Source organism: Lingula anatina, chromosome 1 (genome assembly GCF_051362555.1).
Source record: "Lingula anatina isolate TDL-2025a chromosome 1, LinAna3.0, whole genome shotgun sequence".
Classification (NCBI taxonomy): Eukaryota; Metazoa; Brachiopoda; class Lingulata; order Lingulida; family Lingulidae; genus Lingula; species Lingula anatina.
Window position 1 is genome coordinate 52,762,073 of NC_141767.1, and position 24,073 is coordinate 52,786,145.

The following is a 24,073-nucleotide window of genomic DNA, read 5'->3' on the forward strand; positions in this document are numbered from 1 at the left end:
GGTTGTTTTTAAAGAACCACATAAATATAATGACATCAATCTAGCAACCAAGCTTAGAACTTTTTAAGTCAAATAACAATTTACCAAAACATATTTCAGTGCCCTTTTTATAAAAATGCTTTACTTTAAAGCAATAATTAAAGCAGTCAAAAACCCCAGTCCATCGTGAACCTTGTCTCAGTCTATCCTGTATTACAATAACTTAATCTTGATAAGTTATCATTGTTTCAGTTAGGCATCACCACTTGACAACCTGTCTACTTACTCAGCATATTTGAGATTAGAATTCCCTGATGCTCGTATCTTGATGCTCTGTAAATTCTGCAGTCCCACCATTAACATCTCTCTGGTGACTGGCTTGCTGGGCTGGAGGGGGTCTGTCCACTGGTCCTGGAGATAACAGAAACAATCTTAATATTATATCACATCTAGATCATCACACAAAATCAATCTGATTTGCCACTTGATGATGAACAATAAAGGTGTGTTTATATATAACAACAAAAACATATTTTACCTCTCTCAGAAAAATCTCAAACTCATTCTCTACTCCAGGAGTCAATGGAGCAAAGTAGTCCAGGACCACACGGAAATTCCCAGTAATACGGACAAGTGGGAATCTTCTGTACTCAGAATGGTCCACTATGGGGATAGGGAGTGTGTTCAGGGAGTCTTGATCTTCAAAGTAGATCACAAACTTCAGCTTGCCATAGTAAGACAAGGTCTGAAAGAAGAAAGAACTGAAATACTGCAGGCCTTAAATCAACACTTTTTAATCTCAGATAGGCATTAATTTGACTACTGACAACACATCAGTTGCCTTATTTTTATACTGCAAGGTCGTATCTCTTTTGCTGACATACATGCATCCATTTTTAATTTCAAAATTTTATCTTCCAACTTTGACAATTCAATTTGTTTATCATCTAATCACATATCACATTCTTCACCCACAATTTGTCACAGCTATAACCTCCTAACCTTATCACCCAGGAACTTCCTGGGAGCACTCCAGTATAGAGGGCGCTCCTCATCAGGTGAAGTGACAAAGATGGCATCTGCATCTGGAGGGATTACATGAAGGGCTGGTTCAATTGTGGTCACTGACACACCATCAAGTTGCACTCTTACACTCCTTGTAGGCATTTCAGTCTTAAAAAACATGTGCGATACATTTCAATTTATGCTGTGTAAAATAAGACATTTACTGAAATTACATCAGACTCACGTCAAGCTAAACCCTCTACTCCATCTTTAATGTAGCGGACATTGAAGTGGCTGTTTTTTTTTGTTTTTTTTTCTTGTGAAAGGCAATAACCAAAATAAGAATATTTACTTTTCTGTTCTTAAGAAGATGATGCATTTTTTATTGTACATATCTTAAAAATTAAACGTTTACTTTACATTGGCTTCACTGATAAATTGCTGTCAATAAGCAAATAAGCTTCCTAAAAATATTTATTTAAAACAGTCTCAGTCCCTCATTAACTTTGACCTGGGCAACCAGAATTAACATACACAACTTCCTAAGTAGCTTAAACGGGTATTCTTAACAACCACATTTACCATGTTCCATGTGAGCTGAGCTTGTTCACAAATGTTTGACTTTCCAAAACAGAAGCAGGAAGTACAGCCTTCAGGGTTGTTGGACTGCAGACTGAAGCTGCCTTCTTTGCAGTGTTTGCACTTCAAACCCTCAACATTCCCCTAAGAAATGACAATACACAATTTGCACTGGTAACTTAGAACCTACATACAAAAAAATCCATGTCAAATCAATATACATTAATCAATCTAATGTAATGACTATAATAATGAATTGATATGATGTTAATCAGATCTTACTTATTCTACATTTTACTCTATAAATGATTAAAAATGTGAACCTCTCATTTATGTTACAACCAATTTCTTACATAAAATCTTTTTATTTTGGTCATTTTAGCAACACTTCACCCCCATGTTGACAGAGCCTAAACGTACCCTGCAAGGACACTGTCCATCTTCTTGGCACTGACAGTGACCTTTGGCATTACAGTCAGACATGACGGTTCCATTCTCATTACAGTGACAAGGACGGCAGTTAGGGAATCCAAAATGGCCAAAGCGACACATATCACATTTCATGCCATCATACTCTGGTCTGCACTCACATTGACCATCCACAGTGTCACACTGAGTGTCCAGGGAACCAGTCACGTTACAGTTGCATTGCTGAATGCAAAGAAAAAGAAAATATGCATACATTTTTTCTTGAATTCACAAAAATGATGAAAATATCTTTTAAAAATTTTCATTAACTAAATGAGCACCCAAATTTATTGCTAAATATAATAATTTCAAATTTAATAATTTCAGCACAAATCAAAAAGCTTTTTGGTACATCAAACTCTCATTTCAAAAACTCACTGCAACACACACCCCTTCTTAAGAATTAGTGGCATTAAGTACTTCTATCCTTGTTGACACCTGTTACATCTTACCTTACATCCTAACAGCTGATCATGTCCCCAGGTGTCTGGCACACAGCGCTCACACCTGTCACCCTCAGTATTGGTGGGACACACACACTCTCCTGTCACTGCATCACACACCTGCCCAGCCACAGGGCACACAGGACATTCTGGAGAAGAAAAAAAGTATTAATTATATGGTATAAATATATTTCTGCACATTAGTAAATCATGCTGAATCAGTGCACAAGCTGAGGTAGTTAGCTTGAAAACTGAACAGAACTGTGTTAATTGTTACCTGTGCAGCCATTTGAAGAGAATCCATAGTATCCTGGTCTACACTGGTCACACTTCTGTCCAGTCACTCCTGGCTTACAGGGGCACTGACCACTGGTCACGTCACACTGCAGTGAGGTGGAACCTGTCACATCACAGTCACATGATTGACAGCCATTGCCAGAGTCCAAGTCATAGTAGTTGATCTGAAACAGTGGCAAAAATTAGGAACAGTACAATATTATTGTTTGAGATTAATTCTAATTACAGAGAGCAGTGTGAATATTTTTATAAAATTATCTTTCAAAGTCAAATGTAGCAACCTTTGTGTTTAACAATTTTGCTATAATCAAATGCTGATGACAGTTTGTGTTATTCTATCATCTCAAAACTCTGAATTGTGGTTACTTATGCTAAACTTTCCACACCAATATAAAACTAAAAAAAGGAACATATCCAACTATCACTTTGGCCACTCTTTCCTAATCTTTCTCAATAAAGCAACTACTTAAACATAAGCACCATGGCCAGAAAAATCGCTATCTTCAAAATTTTTCATTTGCAAGAGTTAACACTGCCTACCTCACACTGGTCACATTTGTCTCCTATCACATTAGGCTGACAGGTACATGTCCCTGTCACCAAGTCACACTGGCTGTCATTAGAACCTTTCAGGTGACAATCACAGGCTGGAACACACAATATGCAACCACAGTATTGTTATTCATATTAACACTGTTCAAAAACATTCATACTGTACTTGAATGGATATTTCTGAATATATATCCAATCTACTATGATAAGTCTCAGCTGTCAGTGATGTATTTCATGCACAGGAACTGACATTTGATTTAACATTTGCACAATTGTCAACAATGAAATTAAGCTTTTGCTACTTATTTCTGCACAAAAAAAGTGCCATGTTGTTCTCATTTACTGCCAAAATTTTGAAAATGCTATGGTAACAAAAGTGATCCCCTAGACATCTTTTTTTTCCATTTAGTATAGGAGGCAAGAAAAAACAAACTATGGAAATAGACCACATATAACTCACCTTTGCACCCTTCCTCAGAATACTCCCAGTGGTCAGGCAGACATGAGCCACAGTACTGACCACCCACACCATTTTTACAAGGACACTGTCCACTGACTTGGTCACACAGGTTGGACACAGACCCAGTCAAGTTACAGCTACACCTAGGACAACCTGCTATAATGTTACCATAGCCAGCCTGAAAAAAACAAAAATGGCAACAGAAGTTCGTGAAAATTTAAAAACAAGTTATTGTCAGTCTAGTTGACACTGAAAAATACACAATAGCCAAATCAACAACCCTACAGCAAAACTTCAAAACAAGATTGGCAACCACTAAGGTGTAAGTTTTAATACAAAAATCTTTGAACCCATTAAAACAGATTGAGTTTTGGTGAGCAAAAGGTAAATGGTTATTATGCTTCAAACAGAAAATGAGATGTCATCCCAGTCAAAAAATTTCATCTAGATACATGTAAATATGTTGTATCACACCCCTGTGTGCTATGCCAGACAGTGTATACTCACCACACAAGAGTCACATGCCCTGCCTTCATAGTATGGTCTGCAGGAACACTGGCCTGACCTCTGATCACAGGAAGTACCTGTAGACCCATACTGGTTACAGTCACACTCTGGAATGAGGGTTCAAATTAAATCCACATGAAATTCTACTTCATGGGGTCAACATACCTCATACCTTTATATATCTTTAAAAAATTGTTTATCATTTTAATTATGAAGGGGCTAGCTGTTTTTACATCAGAGCACTCATTCTAAGTACATGGAAACTGACAGTAACACATTAACAGCATAATTTTTAGTTGCAAATGTGACTTGCATCATAGGTTAATTATTGGAACTTAAAAGGAGTCTGCATTGTTTGAAATCATTGTTTTCATAATTCCATACTATCATTTCAAAAGCAATTTCTGCATGCCAAGCACAAACCTTTACATCCCTTTCCATACACCATCCCATAATAGTCTGGTTTACATTGTGCACAGTTCCAGCCTTCAGTATTAAAGAGGCATTTGAGGCACTGTCCTGTCATACGATCACAATTGCCTACCGCGTTGGGATTGATGTTACCACTGCAAGCACAAGGCTGACAATAGTTGCCTGGGACCAAGGGGTTACCAAAGTAACCATCATCACACCTAAAAAAGAGAAAAAAAATTTGTAGCAAATACAAACTGTCACAACTCATACCCAGTCCCTCACATCTAACACATGCAATATTCAAATTCGCACAGGTTCAATGACGTATACTTATTCCCAACTGACATTTTTTAAGACCTGTTAAATACCTGACTATATATATCTATCTAAATATTTATCAAGTTTGATACAAACTGAAGTTCTCAGTGCATGTCCCATAGAGAAGGCACTTCAGTTTATTCAAGTGCAAACACAATGAATGAAGATAACCGCAGAATTTAAAGGATGTGATATTAACCTGGACTTGACCAGACAGAAAAAAAAAACTTCTATTTATTTAAGAAAAATAAGACAATCAAATTTCTTCAAGTGTGTCTCATCTTTGAAGTGTAGAAACAGGAATACTCACATTTCACAATGGTTTCCAATATAGCCATCAGGGCAAGACACACAGAAGTACTCTTCCTGAGAGCCAGGGGGAGCTGCCATACAGTTCGATGCAAAGTTATTGGTGCTGATTGCCAAAGGACAAGCACATGGTCTGCAATCATTGGGAGTGCCTCTAGTAGCATTGCCATAATAACCAAATTCACAATTCTCACAATGTGGTCCTACGGTATTGTCTCTGCAACTCTGAAAGAACAAAGTGAAACATAGGAAAAATATGACAGTGATAATGATTTTAATGTTAAAACAGGTCTAGCCTTGGCTCATAGCATAAAAGTAAAATAAGTATTACTGTATGGCATATGAAAATAATGCTCGTTTTATGACAAAATTCATACATTTTACATACATTTTATTTTGTTGCTATGGAATATCCTCTTACCATAATTTCTCTAATCTTTTCCATCAATCACTGGTACACGTACAATTACTTTTTAGATTCAACTTAAAATTGTATTCTTGAGTAGGATGTGACTGTGTTAGATACACGTGCTAGGTTTAATAGTGATATCTTGTCAAACATTCGGTATTGTACTTACAGTACAGAGCCCACTAGAAGCCTCACAGGTATCAGCATGGTTATTACAATTACACTGCTCACAAATTCCACCATACAGCACATCGTTCACACGACGGTGTCCACGCTCACACACCTGCAAGCACGATGCATGGCAAACAAAAATTACAACAAATATTTTCACCCAGGAGATCGCAAAGCACATCATAGTTAATAAACCCCAAGACCCAAACTTTTCCACTTCAATATTGAAATATAGATGAGATACCAACACAGCCAAGCCTGAGTATGTACATTATTATCTTTTTAAAGAGACCATTATTCATCATCTTATCTGCGTGGCTTATAACTGTCACACCACAATGATATGACACCAGTGCTAGCGGAGTAATGTAAACAGTTATCTTGATGTGGTCAGTTCTTCACAAACACAAGGACAGAGGCTGTCTGTGTTACTATCATCTACAACACCCCTGCTACGCAGGGGTCAAGACAAAATTTGAACATTGTTATCATTCAGATACACTACAGCTACGTAGTTAGCATGTGGATGGGGTTAATATTCTGTCAAATGTCATCATAAACATCTATATTAGTGAATCTACTGTAATCATTATAATAACAACTGGCCATGTCCCCTGTGTCCTTCTTAATGACTGGTTTAAATAGAATGTATATAATGTCTGTTTTGGCATGTATGTTCTAAGTGACTCTGTTGACATGCATTCTCCACTTTAAAAATCCCTGTTAGTCTGTGAACAATATCTGTTCTTTGTGAATTCTTAATGACTGCGTGTAAACATGTATCTAATCTACAATATTGTTAAACAAATACATATAACATAGATTTAACAAAACAATAACCAATTATTAAAAATACATGTTAATACGAGTCCATATAATATTAAAGTACAAATAAGGAAACATTTATTTACGAATAAACACACATTTTCTATAATTGTTCAATGACTCACTTACATATGTTCATTAAAACAAGAGAAGACTTTTAACATTCAAGGTGAATCAGAACATAAACATCAAGCTAAGTATTAAGACTGTCTAAAGTAGATGCAAGTTAGAAAATGTAATATAAAATAGTGGTAGAGGTATGAGTTGATTAGCTGACAGAACATCACAAGACAAAACAAGCAAATGCATAATCCCTTGCCCAAAACAAAATATAAAACTTAAAAAATAAAAAGCACTCAAAAACAAAATATCTACAAAATATCTACTTTTCTGACACCAATAAGTCATCAGTGTTATTTTCATTGATGTGAACACAAGACCATTCTACAATAACTACTTTTTGCCCTTTTGTTGACAGTTTTTGTTATTTTTCTAGTTTTCTATAATTGTCCCATTCTGAATGAGTTTTTTTCTGATCCTAGATCACACACTGGTTACTCTTCAATGTCTCTCCATTTGACCAAGTAGTTAGCATCTTCTATAACTAAATGTTTTTATTTATTATTTTTGTCCTACAATCATTAATTCCCTAACACTGACCAGTTTCTGCCTTTCTGAACCTGAATATTGAATATTGCTTCAATCCATCTTTACTTAAGTTATCTCAAATTCTAGGTTAAGCTACTGCTCAGCTATTTAAAAATTCCTTTGCATTTTGCGCGTCGCAACAGAGTCATGCATTTAGTTTTGTATTGATAGCACCAGCATTTACATGACAGTCTATTCCATTATCATTCTTTTAATAAGACATTTTTAGAACCTTAACCATAATTACAAATAAAAAATGCTGGTGCCACAATGATTCTGTTATTAACTGAAATTACAGCATTTGTAAAATCCCCATTTATGTTTTCACAAAAATCACCTGACTCATATTCCCAATATGTTTCTCTCCAGTCTCTGTCAACTGTTGAAAGGCAGGAAAGAAATAATCAACATGAAATACATATCAGAGTCATCTGTATAAATCTGTCCATCTCTTTCACATGATATTGTACAGTTCATAATTTTTAAAGTTTTGTTATAATTTTTTACCTTTACCTTCTTATATGTTCCTCCATCATCAAATGCATTAAAAATGATTAAATTTTTTTAGTCACAGTGCAAAACCAATATATCTGATACATTATTCACAGTGATGTGCTGAACTGTTCTGTTTGCAGTCTTTAATACTTCTCCCCCCTTCGACATTCTTCCAGGCATTTAAATTATTTCAACTTCTTGTAGCTTGTGTTCACTTCCAGTTTGGTCACCTTCAGTATAGTACTATAACTTTTAAGACATTGGTTTTCCCCCCATATCCCTTCCCCTTCCAAAATCTCTAAGCCAAAAACACATTTGAAAAAGACAACACAACACAATAAAAGTAAAGGGAACACATCACAAACAGATAAAGCAAAGAATGAGCATTATATATGGTGCAAACTCAAAGAAGCTAAAGGAGAAAATGTCAAAAACACCACACGAAGCAAAATATACAAAGCCAGCAAAAAACAATTTAACTTGTTAAAATGAAAACAATAAAGCTTAAGCCTGCATATAAAATCTTAAATAATTTGAATATTACATTTACTTAACTTCTATGTTCTTCTTAGCATTCACTGAAGCCAAATTTTACATTTCATGCAACAAATAATAAAAAATCAATAACTTTCAAAAAAGGTTTTCAATAATAATGCCATATCAAACATAGCGTTACCTCACAAGACAAGCCTGAGTATCCTCTAGGACAAAAACACTGTTCTACAGAGGACATGATAGAGGGTGAGGTAGAGTTCTCCACAGCCACATCCATGGCCATATCAAGAAATCTGAAATGTTGAGGAAAAACACATGAAGTCATATCCGGTATGCATTTATAACATCATGATCTTACAGACAAAATATGTTGTTATTGCTTACACTTTTTAACTTACCAGAATATCAATTAACAGTATATACTGATATGTGGAGGACACATATAACTATACATTTTTGTAATATAACTACTGTGGTATTTGAATTTCTAGCTGCCCAATCACTTTGTGCCCAACTATAAAAGATGCACAGTGGTCAAATAATGGTAACAAAACAAAACAGCTGACAAAATTCTTACTGAATCTGTGTCTGATGGATGTGATAGGACGCTCGTATCAGGAGGCGCTCAATGTTGGCCAACACAGTCATGAACTCTTGTCTGGTAACAATCTGTTGCTTTGGTAACCCTGTGTCAGGATCAACGTGATACCAGTCCCGTTCTGTCAAGAAGACTTGCATAGTGTTCTCCAGTCCTTCCCTGTAGTACCGGCCTCCATAGCCAATCAGCAGCTCATTTCCCTATAAAGAATTACATAGTGCACTGGATATCTAAAGGTGGTAACATTTCAAGGACGGATACCTTATTTATGTGGAAGTTTAATCAATGCACTTTTCAAAATATTTACAAGCTGAATATTCTGCGTCTGATCTTCTGACTTCTGAACAAAACTAGAGGATCAGAGAGGCGATACCGCCTCCGAATATTGTACCACCAGCTGGAGCAAGCGCATTCGTATAGACCCCCACATACACAAAATAAGGGGTGCAGCCACCAGTCTTGTGCTTGACAAGCTGTAAAAATGCAATCAACAAGAATTTTCAAAATATGCAAAAAATATATATAACTAAAAATGGTGCAATCAAAGTTAAGTTCATTGTAGGGTAGGTCAAAGGTCAATTTCAAGGTCACAGTAAATTGCCAGTATATGACTTCCTATCCAACTTCAATAGTAACTATGGACCTATCTCTGCCAGTTTTGGAGATAAAAGGGAAGCAAAATTTGCAAAGTTCAGTTCATGGTGAAAAGTAGGTCAAAGGTCAATTTCAAGGTCACAGTAAGATTGCCAGTATATGACTTCCTATTCAACTTCAATAGTAACTATGGACCTATCTCTGCCAGTTTTGGAGATAAAAGGGAAGCAAAATTTGCAAAGTTCAGTTCATGGTGAAAAGTAGGTCAAAGGTCAATTTCAAGGTCACATTTAGATTGCCAGTATATGACTTCCTATTCAACTTCAATAGTAACTATGGACCTATCTCTGCCAGTTTTGGAGATAAAAGGGAAGCAAAATTTGCAAAGTTCAGTTCATGGTGAAAAGAAGGTCAAAGGTCAATTTCAAGGTCACAGTAAAATTGCCAGTATATGACTTCCTATGCAAGTTCAATAGTAACTATGGACCTATCTCTGCCAGTTTTGGAGATAAAAGGGAAGCAAATTTTGCAAAGTTCAGTTCAAGGTGAAAAGTAGGTCAAAGGTCAATTTCAAGGTCACAGTAAAATTGCCAGTATATGACTTCCTATTCAAGTTCAATAGTAACTATGGACCTATCTCTGCCAGTTTTGGAGATAAAAGGGAAGCAAAATTTGCAAAGTTCAGTTCATGGTGATAAGTAGGTCAAAGGTCAATTTCAAGGTCACAGTAAGATTGCCAGTATATGACTTCCTATTCAACTTCAATAGTAACTATGGACCTATCTCTGCCAGTTTTGGAGATAAAAGGGAAGCAAAATTTGCAAAGTTCAGTTCATGGTGAAAAGTAGGTCAAAGGTCAATTTCAAGGTCACATTTAGATTGCCAGTATATGACTTCCTATTCAACTTCAATAGTAACTATGGACCTATCTCTGCCAGTTTTGGAGATAAAAGGGAAGCAAAATTTGCAAAGTTCAGTTCATGGTGAAAAGTAGGTCAAAGGTCAATTTCAAGGTCACATTTAGATTGCCAGTATATGACTTCCTATTCAACTTCAATAGTAACTATGGACCTATCTCTGCCAGTTTTGGAGATAAAAGGGAAGCAAAATTTGCAAAGTTCAGTTCATGGTGAAAAGAAGGTCAAAGGTCAATTTCAAGGTCACAGTAAAATTGCCAGTATATGACTTCCTATTCAAGTTCAATAGTAACTATGGACCTATCTCTGCCAGTTTTGGAGATAAAAGGGAAGCAAAATTTGCAAAGTTCAGTTCATGGTGATAAGTAGGTCAAAGGTCAATTTCAAGGTCACAGTAAGATTGCCAGTATATGACTTCCTATTCAACTTCAATAGTAACTATGGACCTATCTCTGCCAGTTTTGGAGATAAAAGGGAAGCAAAATTTGCAAAGTTCAGTTCATGGTGAAAAGTAGGTCAAAGGTCAATGTCAAGGTCACAGTAAGATTGCCAGTATATGACTTCCTATTCAACTTCAATAGTAACTATGGACCTATCTCTGCCAGTTTTGGAGATATAAGGGACTAAATGTTATAATTTTGGAGTTACCATAATGTGCCATAAATTTCCTACAGAAAAAATTAATTAAAATAAAGAAAAGGTCATTTTGGTCAAAGTTCTTGAAATGGGAGGTTCTCTGAAGTTGCAGAAGTTTAAATTTGATAAAATAATGTCATTTTTGACCACAAGTTGTCTGCTTTGCCAAGCATTATGTTTTATTTTTCCGGAGTTCAAAATTTATTATCCATTACCGTACTGCACATTTTTACGGAAGCCGACTGGTGCCATATGTTGAAAAAAAAAAATTATCTCGAAATTTCGAGATAGCATTTTTTTTGTTCAAATTTCAAAATACTATCTCGAAATTTCGAGATAAATTTTTTTGCTCAAATATCAAAATGCTATCTCGAAATTTCGAGATAATTTTTTTTTTTGTTCAAATTTCAAAATGCTATCTCGAAATTTCGAGATAAAAATTTTTTTTGTTCAAATTTCAAAATAGTATCTCGAAATTTCGAGTTAATTTTTTTTTCTACATATGGCACCAGTCGGCTTCCGTACATTTTCCTTTCACCACCAATATGTACTTTCTGATACAGCGTAACTCGAAAACCGTATGGAATACAAAAAAACCGAGACCACCTACAGTGTTAGGCTTTACATGCTCTACAAAATGCAAAAAAGAATGGGTCTCTAGCATTAACGGTTCCTGAATTAGAGACAGTTTTCAGTTTCGGTATCTTATGGCCGCTACTCCTGTGAAAATGCACCGATTGACCCCAAATTCACGGAGATGAAAGATGACCTGAAGGGTAACACTTTCCAATAATATTATTGGTTAAGTCTGTGTGGCGTCTGAATAACAGGGCAAAAAAATTTTTTTTCGTAAAAAATTTCATTTTTTTGAAAATTTTGACCCATTTGACCTTGAAGTAAAGGTCAAAGGTCAAATCCGAGGGTATATTTGAAATCTACACATATGACTTTTGGAAAGCCGTCTATAGAAATTTTTCCCGTAACTCCTTCTGTAGGGTAGATAATTAGCATTTAATTTTGCCATTTTTAGACAAGGGTGCATTGCAATGAGTGCCACACCCAGACCCCAATACCGACAAAGCCCAAATTTTACGTGGAACGAGTTGAGATTATAGGTGACCTAAATCCATGAGATGGGTACGGGGGCCCTTACCGTCTAGGAGGAGAAGCGGTAACGGTAACATGGCGGCGGAGCCGGCGGAACGGAACGGACGGGACCGAAACCATGTGTACCGCCAGCGCTAACGCTGGTGGTAAATTTTTTTGTTCAAATTTCAAAATAGTATCTCGAAATTTCGAGATAATTTTTTTTTCTACATATGGCACCAGTGGGCTTCCGTACATTTTCCTTTCACCACCAATATGTACTTTTTGATACAGCGTAACTCGAAAACCGTATGGAATACAAAAAAACCGAGACCACCCCCAGTGTTGGGCTTTACATGCTCTACAAAATGCAAAAAAGAATGGGTCTCTAGCATTAACGGTTCCCGAATTAGAGACAGTTTTCAGTTTCGGTATCTTATGGCCGCTACTCCTGTGAAAATGCACCGATTGACCCCAAATTCACGGAGATGAAAGATGACCTGAAGGGTAACACTTTCCAATAATATTATTGGTTAAGTCTGTGTGGTGTCTGAATAACAGGGCAAATAATTTTTTTTTCGTAAAAAATTTCATTTTTTTGAAAATTTTGGCCCATTTGACCTTGAAGTAAAGGTCAAAGGTCAAATCCGAGGGTATATTTGAAATCTACACATATGACTTTTGGAAAGCCGTCTGTAGAAAATTTTCCCGTAACTCCTTCCGTAGGGTAGATAATTAGCATTTAATTTTGCCATTTTTGGACAAGGGTGCATTGCAATGAGTGCCACACCCAGACCCCAATACCGACAAAGCCCAAATTTTACGTGGAACGAGTTGAGATTATAGGTGACCTAAATCCATGAGATGGGTATGGGGGGCCTTACCGTCTAGGAGGAGAAGCGGTAACGGTAGCCGTCCGGCGGAGCCGGCGGAACGATCCGGACGAGACCGAAACCATGTGTACCGCCAGCGCTAACGCTGGTGGTACAATAAATAAACATGCAGTCTATCATGGCTTTCATTATTCCACTACATGCATTGCTAATTCTCAGACAAGTATACATTCATTTCCCTAAGTATGAAGTCATCCGGTACACATTCTTAAAAAATGTTTTGCATAAAAAGTTCCTTACTTCCATTATTACATCCAAGTCTGCAGTGTATGCTGTGTTAACATCTTCTAATCGCTGGACCACATAGTACATGTAATAGGTCAAGTTACCACCATAGGAGGCAAGCTAGGTAGAAAACAGGTTATGAAGTTAATATTCAATGCATAATCATGTAGAATATGAACATTTAAAGGTCATCCCAAACAGATTTTGCAGCATCCTTAATAATTTCTACTAAAAAATACATACATACAGTTGTGGTGTCAAGCCAGATATCACGATTTGAAAGTTTGATTGCTTGCATTCAAGAAAATAAGTAGCTATATAAATACTAGTTTTTGGAATTTTTTAATAAAAACTAAATACAGCCAACAAATTCCATGACAAATGGGACATAAAGATGCGTTTTCTCTCTCTCTCTCCAACAATCTCATTCAACTATCTCATTTAAGAACAATTTCACGAGACTTTAATTACATGCATAATCTATAGTACTAATGTATGACTAAGACAAACAGCATAAAAAATTTCAACTAATCAGTCATGCTGGTTAATTCTTCAGCATCATGCATGTGATTACAAATTAAAATATACAACATTAAGTAATTATAAGCCAGGTATGATACACAAAATAATTGAGTGTCAACCCCCTGGTATTTACAAAATTCTCACAGATCAATTCACACTATAAATCTGAATATCAGAACCAAACCACTTGTTATAAGGTAGAATTTGGATGAATAACAAACATAAAAAATATGCAAGTGAATATATATATTTATATATAGCACACACCCCTTCACCAACTTCCACATGACTAAAAACAAATGATTGTTTTAAATATATTTTTTCATTTCTTTTCCAAAATAAATGAATCGTTTTTGAGCAACTTTTCACATGTTATCCAAACCCCATGGATTAAGAATTAATTTGCCAAACAGCTGTCAAATTCAGAGGATAATAATATTTAAACATCTTATTTTTGTAAAAAAAATAAAGATTAATCAAGCCAAGAACATATAATACACAATTAGGGAACAAAACTTTTTAACAGACAATATGACAAGACACTGAACACAAAAAATGCAGGCATGACATGCTTGATGTTTGGCACAATCATATTTTTAAAAACCATGCAATTATAGCTTTAAGAGATCAGTAGGTAGCTTCACTATCAAAGCAAAAATCAAAGATTGTTATCTGTGAAATGAGAAACTGATTTGAAATTAGGCTTTACACTATAGCAATTGTCATAAAATGCTGGGGCCAATTCCATAAAAGCATTCTAACTTAGCATGATACTAGGCCTTAGAATGATTCTAAATCCCTAGTTGTATACTTGTTAGCAATCAACTAATTTCTATTCCATAAAACCAAACTAAGAATCATTCTTACTAGTTGCTTGCTAAGATTTGGCTAGAATGGTGTATTCATAGGAAAACCACAAAACCACAGGGTCAGTTACGCCAAACAAAAGGCAGTGACAGTGAAAGTTGAGCTGATTGCAGGCTGAGGGAAGTACTGGTCAAGGCATTCCCATGTATTCTTTAAAGGCCCTATACAGAAAGGGGTCAAAATGGCAACTTCAGGGAAGAGACAACGAAAGCCCAATTATTCAACACAAGAAAATCTCTTTATAGCCGAATGCTATGAAGAATTTAAGGACACATTAGATAGTCAACACAAAGATGCTAACACCAATGCTAGGAAAAATAAAGCTTGGGAAAGCATACTTAATCAGCACAAGTCCAAATGACCAAAAAAAAAAAAAAAATGTCCAACGGATTCCTTCTATCCCGAAACACTCGTTCCCGCCGCATTGCTCTGCGGAGTTCCACTATTTCTAAAATTCTCCTGGCCATCCTTACACCTCGGAGGTGTGGGTAGAAATTAATTAGAATGATACTAGTGATTTAGAAGAGACCCAGACCTACTCTAACTTTAGCATGAAACTTAGAACTATACTAGGCTTAGAATGGTTTTATGGAATAGAGTTAGTAGGTAACTAGAGATAGAATGACGTTTAGCAACCAACTAGGGCTTAGAATGGTTTTATGGAATTGGCCCCAGATCTCCATATAATTGCTTCATTGTACATTATATCAAACACATCTTGTCTGCATCGAACCTGTCCCACTATACACAGAAACATTTACTGACTGATCCTGGAAAATGAAACAAATATCACAAGTCCCACTGTCCAATACTAGGCTACAACTGCTGCATGAGTGAGCAACCTAAGCACACAGCTAGCCACCTAGAATACCCAGTCTTACCTTGTTACCAAGAAAGTTAGCCTGGAGTTCAAAATAAGGTCAAAGGTCAGACTAAAAAATGTAGGTCAAAAGTCAAACTAAAATCAATAAACTAAGGATGAAACCAAGTTGAATTAGGTGTATACAGAAGATGACTATGTGCTTAATAAATATCTTACTAAGATGCTTTCCAAAGGCAATTGTAATACTGTGAAGATTTTTTTCTAAAAAAAGTGGTATATATATATTTTTTAATGTTTTCCAAATAGCTGTCAACTCCTGTACATCACCCAGTCATTCAAACCAAATAAAACCAACTACAACTAAAAGAAACATCATATCTATGACCCATTTAAAAAGAAACGGACCCCCAAGCAAACATGCCATATGCTTCAATCCATACAGAACTGTCAAAGCAAATCCTTCAGATAGCAAATATTTGTGTTATAGCAAAAAATCCAAAATTAAATTTTAAAAGCACACAAATAATTCTTTGCAAAATTTTAATTAAAACATTTCTGTATTTTAATTACAGAGTAAAAAAAAGCAACGTTTAGATTTTGTGACCAATTTTGATATTGCAAATGATTTTTTTATTTTGACTTTTTAATTTCTTATGTTTTCCTTCATCTCAAATACTGAAATCAAAGGAAGCGTTTGCATGCAGTCCCGAATACCCTTATCCTATAATGCTAAAAACATTCAACTGGGATCTTTGAATATAATGGGGATCAGACAGGAAAATGCAATGGTCTACAAGAATATATATATGCGTAAAAACAAAGGTACATGATCTAGCCAATATGCTTTTTGTGGGATATCTAGCAAGATAAATTCAAAATCCAAGCACTGGGCAGCATTACAGACTTGGAAGCCGAAGATGTCCATACACATATTTATCCCGAGTCACTTTAATGAACAATTTTGGAAAGGTGTTAGGTGTTCCTAATATCTTGAACATGTTATTGTGCCATATCTTATAAATTGTATGCTAGGTTTTCTTGTGTGTTAATGGTTACCATGTGCTAGATGTGCAATTGTTGGTGTTTCACTCTTATCATCCAGCCTATGAGCTGAACATTTAGTATGCTGACTGTAAAGTGTGTTCCAATGTGTTAGGTGACCTAGTGTGTTACAGGTGTCACTGTGCTGGTTGTACCAGGATGTTAAGATGTGGCCTAACATTTACCTTGCTGCCAGCATATGGGGTTGGAGCATGCCAATAATACACAGGATTCAGTCCTGCAACTTCTGTATTATCATGATCAACTGTCAGGCGACCATTTTCTAGACTGGGGACAACATATTTCTTTCCTCTCAAATCTGTCACTCTCCAGCCTTCCAGACTGGAAATCTGAAAAGATGAGTATAATTTATAACAAGGCAGCAAAGCTGTCAAATGTACAGACAAAAAGCAGGAAATAACAAAATAGGCTACTGTCAATTCTGATGCAAAAGTACATTATGTTAAACTGCAAATTCAACATCAAATTCTAATTATGCTCAACAGGTAATACCAATGTAAGTAAAATGTGTAACAAACATAAGGCTTCAGGCCCATGGGAGTTCAAGTTCACCCTTTGAAAATGTAAAACTTCCAGAAAAAGATGTCAATTAGACTGCTTTTCCAACTCAGGCTGCATTTTAGTCCTGTATTTCTTTTTTGAAAGTTTGGCAATCATAAGTAACATGGTTTTCCCATAATGGTCATCATGGCAGCAGCACCCAAGATTGTGTTTTCTTCTATTCTGATGTAATATTACATAATGGTTACCAGCATAATGACCATCAATTTTTAATAATAAAATATACGTATCATGGATTTTCAGAAAATGTGACAAGCATGGGTCTTCAAGCCTGTGGAGCTTCAAAGTCACACCTTGAATATGCCAATATGTGAAAAATTAAAATTTCACAAAAAAAATGTTTAACTGGCAGATTGCATTGCCTACTGAAGCTATATTTTAGTCCCATGTTTCTTTCCTGTAAGTTTGAGAACAGTAAGTGACATGGTTTTTCTTAAATGGTCATCATGGGAGCAGTGCCCAAAATAGGTTTTTTTCAAATTTTGATGCAATATTACATAATGTTTAACAGCATAATGACCATCAATTTTTAATAATAAAATGTGACTAGCAAAGGTCTTCAGGCCCATGGAACTTCAGAGTCACAACTTGAAAATGCCAAAATGTAAACAAGACAGCACTGTTCTGAAATGTTTTTTTTTCTCCATTTTTAACAATTTTTAACATAAAACAAAATTAACAGTTTACTGCCATTTTTATATGATCAACTAAAAAAATTGATGAGATGGGAAAAATATCAATAGAACAGTGTTAAATGTCCAATTTCCTCCATTCTGAGATTCTGAACATAGTGAATGATTGAATCTGACAAACTGCAATGATATGAGTTTATTTCCATTTTTGAAACTTTATTACACTATACACGATAACAAATTAACCATCATTTTTACAAAATCAACTAACAATGTTGTAAAGATGCAGGAAATGTCAAACAAACACTTTTAATATCTTATTAATTAAATAATGAAACTGTTAACATGCCTAAGAATTGAATCTGAGAAAATGTGAAAAAACAACATAACTTCTAAAATAATGGCCCGATTATGCTGATCTTTTAACTCAACCTGTGTTTAGAAGGATTGACCACTCCTGTGAGTTTAATGACAATTGGCCTATCTGTTTTTCTTATATTGTGTTTACAGTGTTGCATATATGCTGAAAAGTGAAAAAAAAAGCATAACTACTAAAATAGTGGCCTGATCATGCCGATTTTCTAACTTGACCTGCGTTGTAGTAAGATAGATTACTCCTGTGAGTTTCATGACAACAGGCCAATCGGTTTTCCTTGGAATGTGTTTACAGTGTTGCATATATGCTGAAAAGTGAAAAAATTAAGCATAACTTCTACAATAATGACCCGATCATGCTGATTTTCGAACTTGACCTGCATTTTATGAATATTCATCAGCTCTGTAAATATAAAGCCAAAAAGTAAAGCTGCCTTCCACTTATCGTGTTTACAATGAAAGTGCACGGCGCCGGCGACGGCGATGACGGAGACGACAGACGCAGGTGATGGCAATATGTACAGACACATCTATATATATTTACTGTACTGTTTGAGAACAGTAAGTGACATGGTTTTTCTTAAATGGTCATCATGGGAGCAGTGCCCAAAATAGGTTTTTTTCAAATTTTGATGCAATATTACATAATGTTTAACAGCATAATGACTATCAATTTTTAATAATAAAATATTAGTATCATGGATATTCAGAAAATGTGACTAGCAAAGGTCTTCAGGCCCATGGAACTTCAAAGTCACAACTTGAAAATGCCAAAATGTAAACAAGACAGCACTGTTCTGAAATGTTTTTTTTTTTTTTTCATTTTTAAAAATTTTTAACATAAAACAAAATTAACAGTTTACGGTAATGTGCCATGAATTTCGAACAGTAAAAAATAATTAAATTTGGGAAAAGATCGTTCTGGCCGAAATTCATGAAATGGAGGTGCTCAGAACTTCCGAAAGTTCGAATTTCATGGAATTCTGTCAATTTTGACCGGAAGTTGTCTGTTCGTCGATAGGCCTTCTGTTATCTTCTCCCGACGATCTATTTAGAGTTACCATAATGTATGATGTGTGAATGTCGGTAATTGCGACCAAAGGTATACACGTACTTTCACCCGATCACTGTGTATGGCCCATAGATAGAGCGGTACTGTTGTCTAGGGCCGCAAAACAGCATCGTTATCAGTAGTGTCGTTTTTCAAAAGCGATTCTGGCAGCCAGAAACAAGTGTCGTTTTTCAAAAACGATCCTGGCGCTCAGAACGGGAGTGAACGAAGGGAGAGACGGCCGACGATTAGCGTCTGCCACGGCCAGATAACCTTTACTATGGAAGCTTAGTGTTACCGTTGCTCCTTTCCGTGCACTGAAACTGAGACGACAGCCGATCAGTGTCTATGGCGCACGTGCAGGTAGCCTTCATCTGCGATAAGTGTCTTCCGCGACCAGGTTCGTTGCCTTTGCCATTTAAGTCGGGCGGAGCTTTACGCGCGAATGCGTCCTCATCTCGCCGTTCGCGGGTAGGTGTCTCCGGCGCATACGTAGCCTTCCCTGCAGAAGCCGGCCTCGGCACTACGGCCTCTCCTCCGTGCGGGGAGGCCACTACGACCGCAGATCGGTATGTGCAGCGCACAGGTAGCCTTAGCCACGGCAGCCGAACTGTGTATTACGGTCTCTCTCCGTCGTGCGCTGCGACCAAGATGACCGCTGATTGTTGTCTGCGATCAAATATACTAGGTTTGGGGGGGGGGGGGGGGGGGGTGCAGGGCCGTTTTTTTTTTTTTTTTTTTTTTTTTTTTTTTTTTTTTCTCGCTCAGGCAACCCAATCTTAACCAGCAGCAGCAACCGATTTCCTGGTGCATAGTTGCGTCAATGTACGCATTTGAAAAGCGTGTACGTTTTGTCATTGAAACCATCTTCAAACAAACGCAAGAGATAGGTAATCTAGAGTAAACCGAAAAGGCAGCTTTTATATTCGTTCAAGGGACTGGAAGATCGTCAATGGGAGATAGTGAGCGATCTGAGCGCGACAATAAGCCAATTTCCACACTAGTTCCACACTAGACTTCGTTACTATATTCGTCAGCAAGAGATCGTCAGCGATCCGAGCAAGCATAGAAGCTTGGACTTTTTGTCCATGCTAGAAGGCAATTTTCATGTAGTCAGCAGGATATGGTTTGCTGGTTTGCGACAGGGGCGTAACCAGGCATACGCACGGATACACTGTAATTAGAGGGTAAAGTGCCCTTCAGCTCACAGGTAGCTTTTGTCTTGAGTGTATCGAACGCGATATTTATCTCAGATAAAAATCTACCAGTGTGTTATTTCAAAGAGCTGCTCCAGCAGACCTGGGGGCACTAGATAAATCTGATCATCGGGCTAAACAAGGAGCCAGAGAAACAAAGGAAGATTGATTTTTCCTGCAAAGTTTCAAAGAATTTTGACACGGACTTGATCCAGCTTAACCCTCCAAACTAACGGGGTGGCATGGGCAATTTTTACAAAATTTCCAAACAATTAAACTTAAATATATTACAATTTTATCCTTTAATATAATTTTGGGAGGCATGCACCCGCATGTAAGCTGGGTGATGTCAGTAAACCCCTAGTTAAATAAATATACCCTTATGAGCAAGGCTTTTCCCAGCGAACCGTCCAGCCGTCATTTGGACGGCCGCTGACATCACCGGACGGCCTATATTTTCAAAGACGGCTAGACGGCTTGCGACTTTTTTTTTAATGACGTCTTGGCTTGTCGGGACAGCCGTGGACGTTGTAAGAAATTTTCTTAGAGTAATTTGACGTACCTAGCTTTTATGATGCGTCACAGATGAAAGGTACTACTTTGTAGTGTACGCTGATATTCAGTCACGACGAAACTACTTCCTTAAGCTTACAAAACACAATAAAATGTTTCTATGAACTTTAAGATACACATTCCATGCCGTATGCAGCAGTGACAAGAGTGACCTTCATGCGGTACAAAACACTAAGCAAACTACAGGCCAATTTGTGAAAGGGGACACCTTCCAGACCTTCATACGCACGGCAACTGACAAAGCTGATTGACAAAAAGGAAAATTTCAAATTTTCAGCGAGAGCTCGTTCGCAATCCGAGAGAGACCAGGAGGCAATTTTCATATTTGTTAAGGAGACTTCGTAAGCCAAAGGGCGAGACGAGAACGCAATTTTCGTATCGTCAGCGACGCAATCCGAGTGAAACGAGAAAGCTCACACTCGTTCAGTGGCTTTCGTTTGCGGCAGATCGTCAGCCGGAGATCATTCTCGATTGTTTTTAACCCTCCATCCCTCCCCATTGGAATTTATAATGTTTAAAAATATTTTTCATTTCATTTGTACATTTCAAGGGACTTCATTAGCGGAAGATCGTCAGCGGGAGATCGTGAACGATCTGAGCGAGACAAGAAAGCAATGATGGTAATCTTTATTGCAGCTCTTAATATTGCTCTTTTGTTCTGTTACTGAAGTCTCTACTGTTAACAATGCTATTGTGCGCCTCAGCAAAACTACCGATCGCTATCTCACACCGAATACTGCGGTAAAGAAACAACAGCCCGACAGTACAACTCTTCATAGATTCTCCTGTTATCTGAATGAATGGATATGACGATGTTGTTTAGCGTCCTAAACTTACTGTACTGATCGTTATCTTGCACCTTGGGTCGCACACGTAGTACTCAGGTAAAGGTACGCTAGGGCAACATTGCCGACTGTTAGATCTTTATAAGCGCGAGAATAGCGCGGTGGCCGATTTTAAGGTGTACGAAATTCACGAAATGAAGATCGCGCAAAATTGCTTACTGGCCGAAATTCATGGTCCAGAAAAAACTCCAGACGGCCGATTTTAAGATCGTTCGAAATTCAAGAGCCGTTCGAAATTCATGGCACTTTACCGTACTGCCATTTTTATATGATCAACTAAGAAAATTGATGAGATGGGAAAAATATCAATAGAGCAGTGTTAAATGTCCAATTTCTTCCATTCTGAGATTCTGAACATAGTGAATGATTGAATCTGACAAACTGCAATGATATGAGTTTATTTCCATTTTTGAAACTTTATTACACAATACACGATAACAAGTTTACCATCATTTTTACAAAATCAACTAACAATGTTGTAAAGATGCAGGAAATGTCAAACAAAAACTTTTACGTATCTTATAAGTTTAATAATGAGACTGTTAACATGCCTAAGAATTGAATCTGAGGAAAAGTGAAAAATATGCTGAAAAGTGAAAAAACAGCATAACTTCTACAATAATGGCCCGATCATGCTGATTTTCGAACTTGACCTGCGTTTTATGAATATTCATCAGCTCTGTAAATATGAAGCCAAAAAGTAAAACTGCCATCCACTTATCGTGTTTACAAGGAAAGTGCACGGCGCCGGCATCGGCATCGGCATCGCCATCGCCATCGCCATCGCCATCGGCGACGACAGACGCAGGTGATGGCAATATGTACAGACACATCTGTGTCTGTACATAAAAATACATATAAGAAAGTGATACAACCTTGAATGTAAAATATATAAAATATATTCCAATTAGACAAAGTCAACACATGTTATTACACTTTTTATGTAACATTTTGCATTTAAAAACACAAGCAGGTTAGCAGGGGATGTTGCCTGACTCACATGGGTTACATTTTCAATAAACTCTATCCCTTTAATAAGCCTTAACTCTATTTTTCCCATAAAAACATACAATGATAAACAATCTATTGCTCTATTTAGGTTTTAAATTACAAACACAGATAAGAGCAGAGTTAAAATGCAGACATAAATAAACAGTCACTTTATTCCTAAGCCACAGTGCAGACAGCCATAACTGACACTCAAGCCCCTGCAGTCACTTTGCCCTGGTGTCACAAAGCAGTGGACTAACAGTTACAGAGCAGACGACAGACAGTGGGCCCTAGAGGGGAGACACAAATTGCTAGTAATAACCCTGTAATGAGACTCTTTAGCCCCATTTATTACCATGTTTCCTTTAACTGCTTTTGTCTGTTTAAAAAACAGAAACCTTACCCACAGGAAATCTAATTGAATTGTAGACAACTTAAATTCAGTAAGGTAAATAAAAGAGAATATTTTGTAAAACATTCTACCCTTCATGACAGTGAGAACTAGAAATCCAATAAAAGTGCTGGTTTTACATTATCAAAAAATGTCCACTGATGATTTTAAGTATCATTTCAAAAGTCTTTTATTTGTGAGAAGAGTGAGTATTTGTTGTTGATTTACAGAGCTGACTTGAAAACAAAGAGAGAAGCTCTCAAATAAGTATGACTTCATCACAGTGCATCACCATGGAATATAAAATTGGGGAAAAATTCTGAACTGGGAAATCATTTTTCTATAGAATCACACTATTTCATGGGGCATGTCTATGAACAACTTATTCCTTACATTTGATATATGTAATTTCAAAAATCCTGAAGGATATTCACGAACAATAAATTAACTAATAAAAATGATGCTAAAGGCCATCTTCTGCAGAGAAATTAAAGCTGATCTTTCACAATATATGTAATGGATCTTGCATTCAGTTTGTGAATGAACATGGTAAGAGGTGGGAGGAGAATATTGTCCGATAAACCCAGAGGCAAGTGTGTCACCAGTACCTCTAATAACTACATGTCCTATGATAATACATACCTTTTACTGTCACCTGTCACTGCAATTTATACTTAATGCCAGTGGCAGTGGAAGGGGGTAGAGACACAGACACCATACTGAGTGAAGCCTGTTACACCAAACAAAATATTTCTCTATTGATATGTTTTAGCTTGGTCATGTCAAGTCACTTCATGGTCAATTTCAGGGAAGAGGACAGAAGTGAGGACACTCTTCCTAAAAGCCATTTCTAGTTATTTCT

At 36.7% G+C, this 24,073-nt stretch overlaps 1 protein-coding gene across 3 annotated transcripts in view; it reads right to left on the bottom strand.

Annotated features, from left to right (window-relative positions):
- Nucleotides 1-24,073, bottom strand: part of LOC106163871 (laminin subunit alpha-2) — a 74,432-nt gene that overhangs the window by 18,996 nt on the left and 31,363 nt on the right. Inside the window, exons 12-30 of one of the 3 annotated variants that reach the window (XM_013541577.3) lie at nt 16,762-16,926; nt 15,594-15,614; nt 13,339-13,443; nt 8,952-9,172; nt 8,556-8,667; nt 7,722-7,763; nt 5,910-6,023; nt 5,333-5,556; nt 4,714-4,922; nt 4,291-4,397; nt 3,784-3,961; nt 3,312-3,418; nt 2,752-2,935; nt 2,484-2,623; nt 1,984-2,214; nt 1,567-1,707; nt 982-1,152; nt 518-724; nt 266-390 (exon numbers count right to left, since the gene is read on the bottom strand). In XM_013541577.3, coding sequence (XP_013397031.2) covers nt 266-390; nt 518-724; nt 982-1,152; nt 1,567-1,707; nt 1,984-2,214; nt 2,484-2,623; nt 2,752-2,935; nt 3,312-3,418; nt 3,784-3,961; nt 4,291-4,397; nt 4,714-4,922; nt 5,333-5,556; nt 5,910-6,023; nt 7,722-7,763; nt 8,556-8,667; nt 8,952-9,172; nt 13,339-13,443; nt 15,594-15,614; nt 16,762-16,926 — 2,804 coding nt within the window. The remainder of the gene's footprint in view (nt 1-265; nt 391-517; nt 725-981; nt 1,153-1,566; nt 1,708-1,983; nt 2,215-2,483; nt 2,624-2,751; nt 2,936-3,311; nt 3,419-3,783; nt 3,962-4,290; nt 4,398-4,713; nt 4,923-5,332; nt 5,557-5,909; nt 6,024-7,721; nt 7,764-8,555; nt 8,668-8,951; nt 9,173-13,338; nt 13,444-15,593; nt 15,615-16,761; nt 16,927-24,073) is intronic. The other 2 variants (XM_013541578.3, XM_013541579.3) reach the window with 2 other exon arrangements.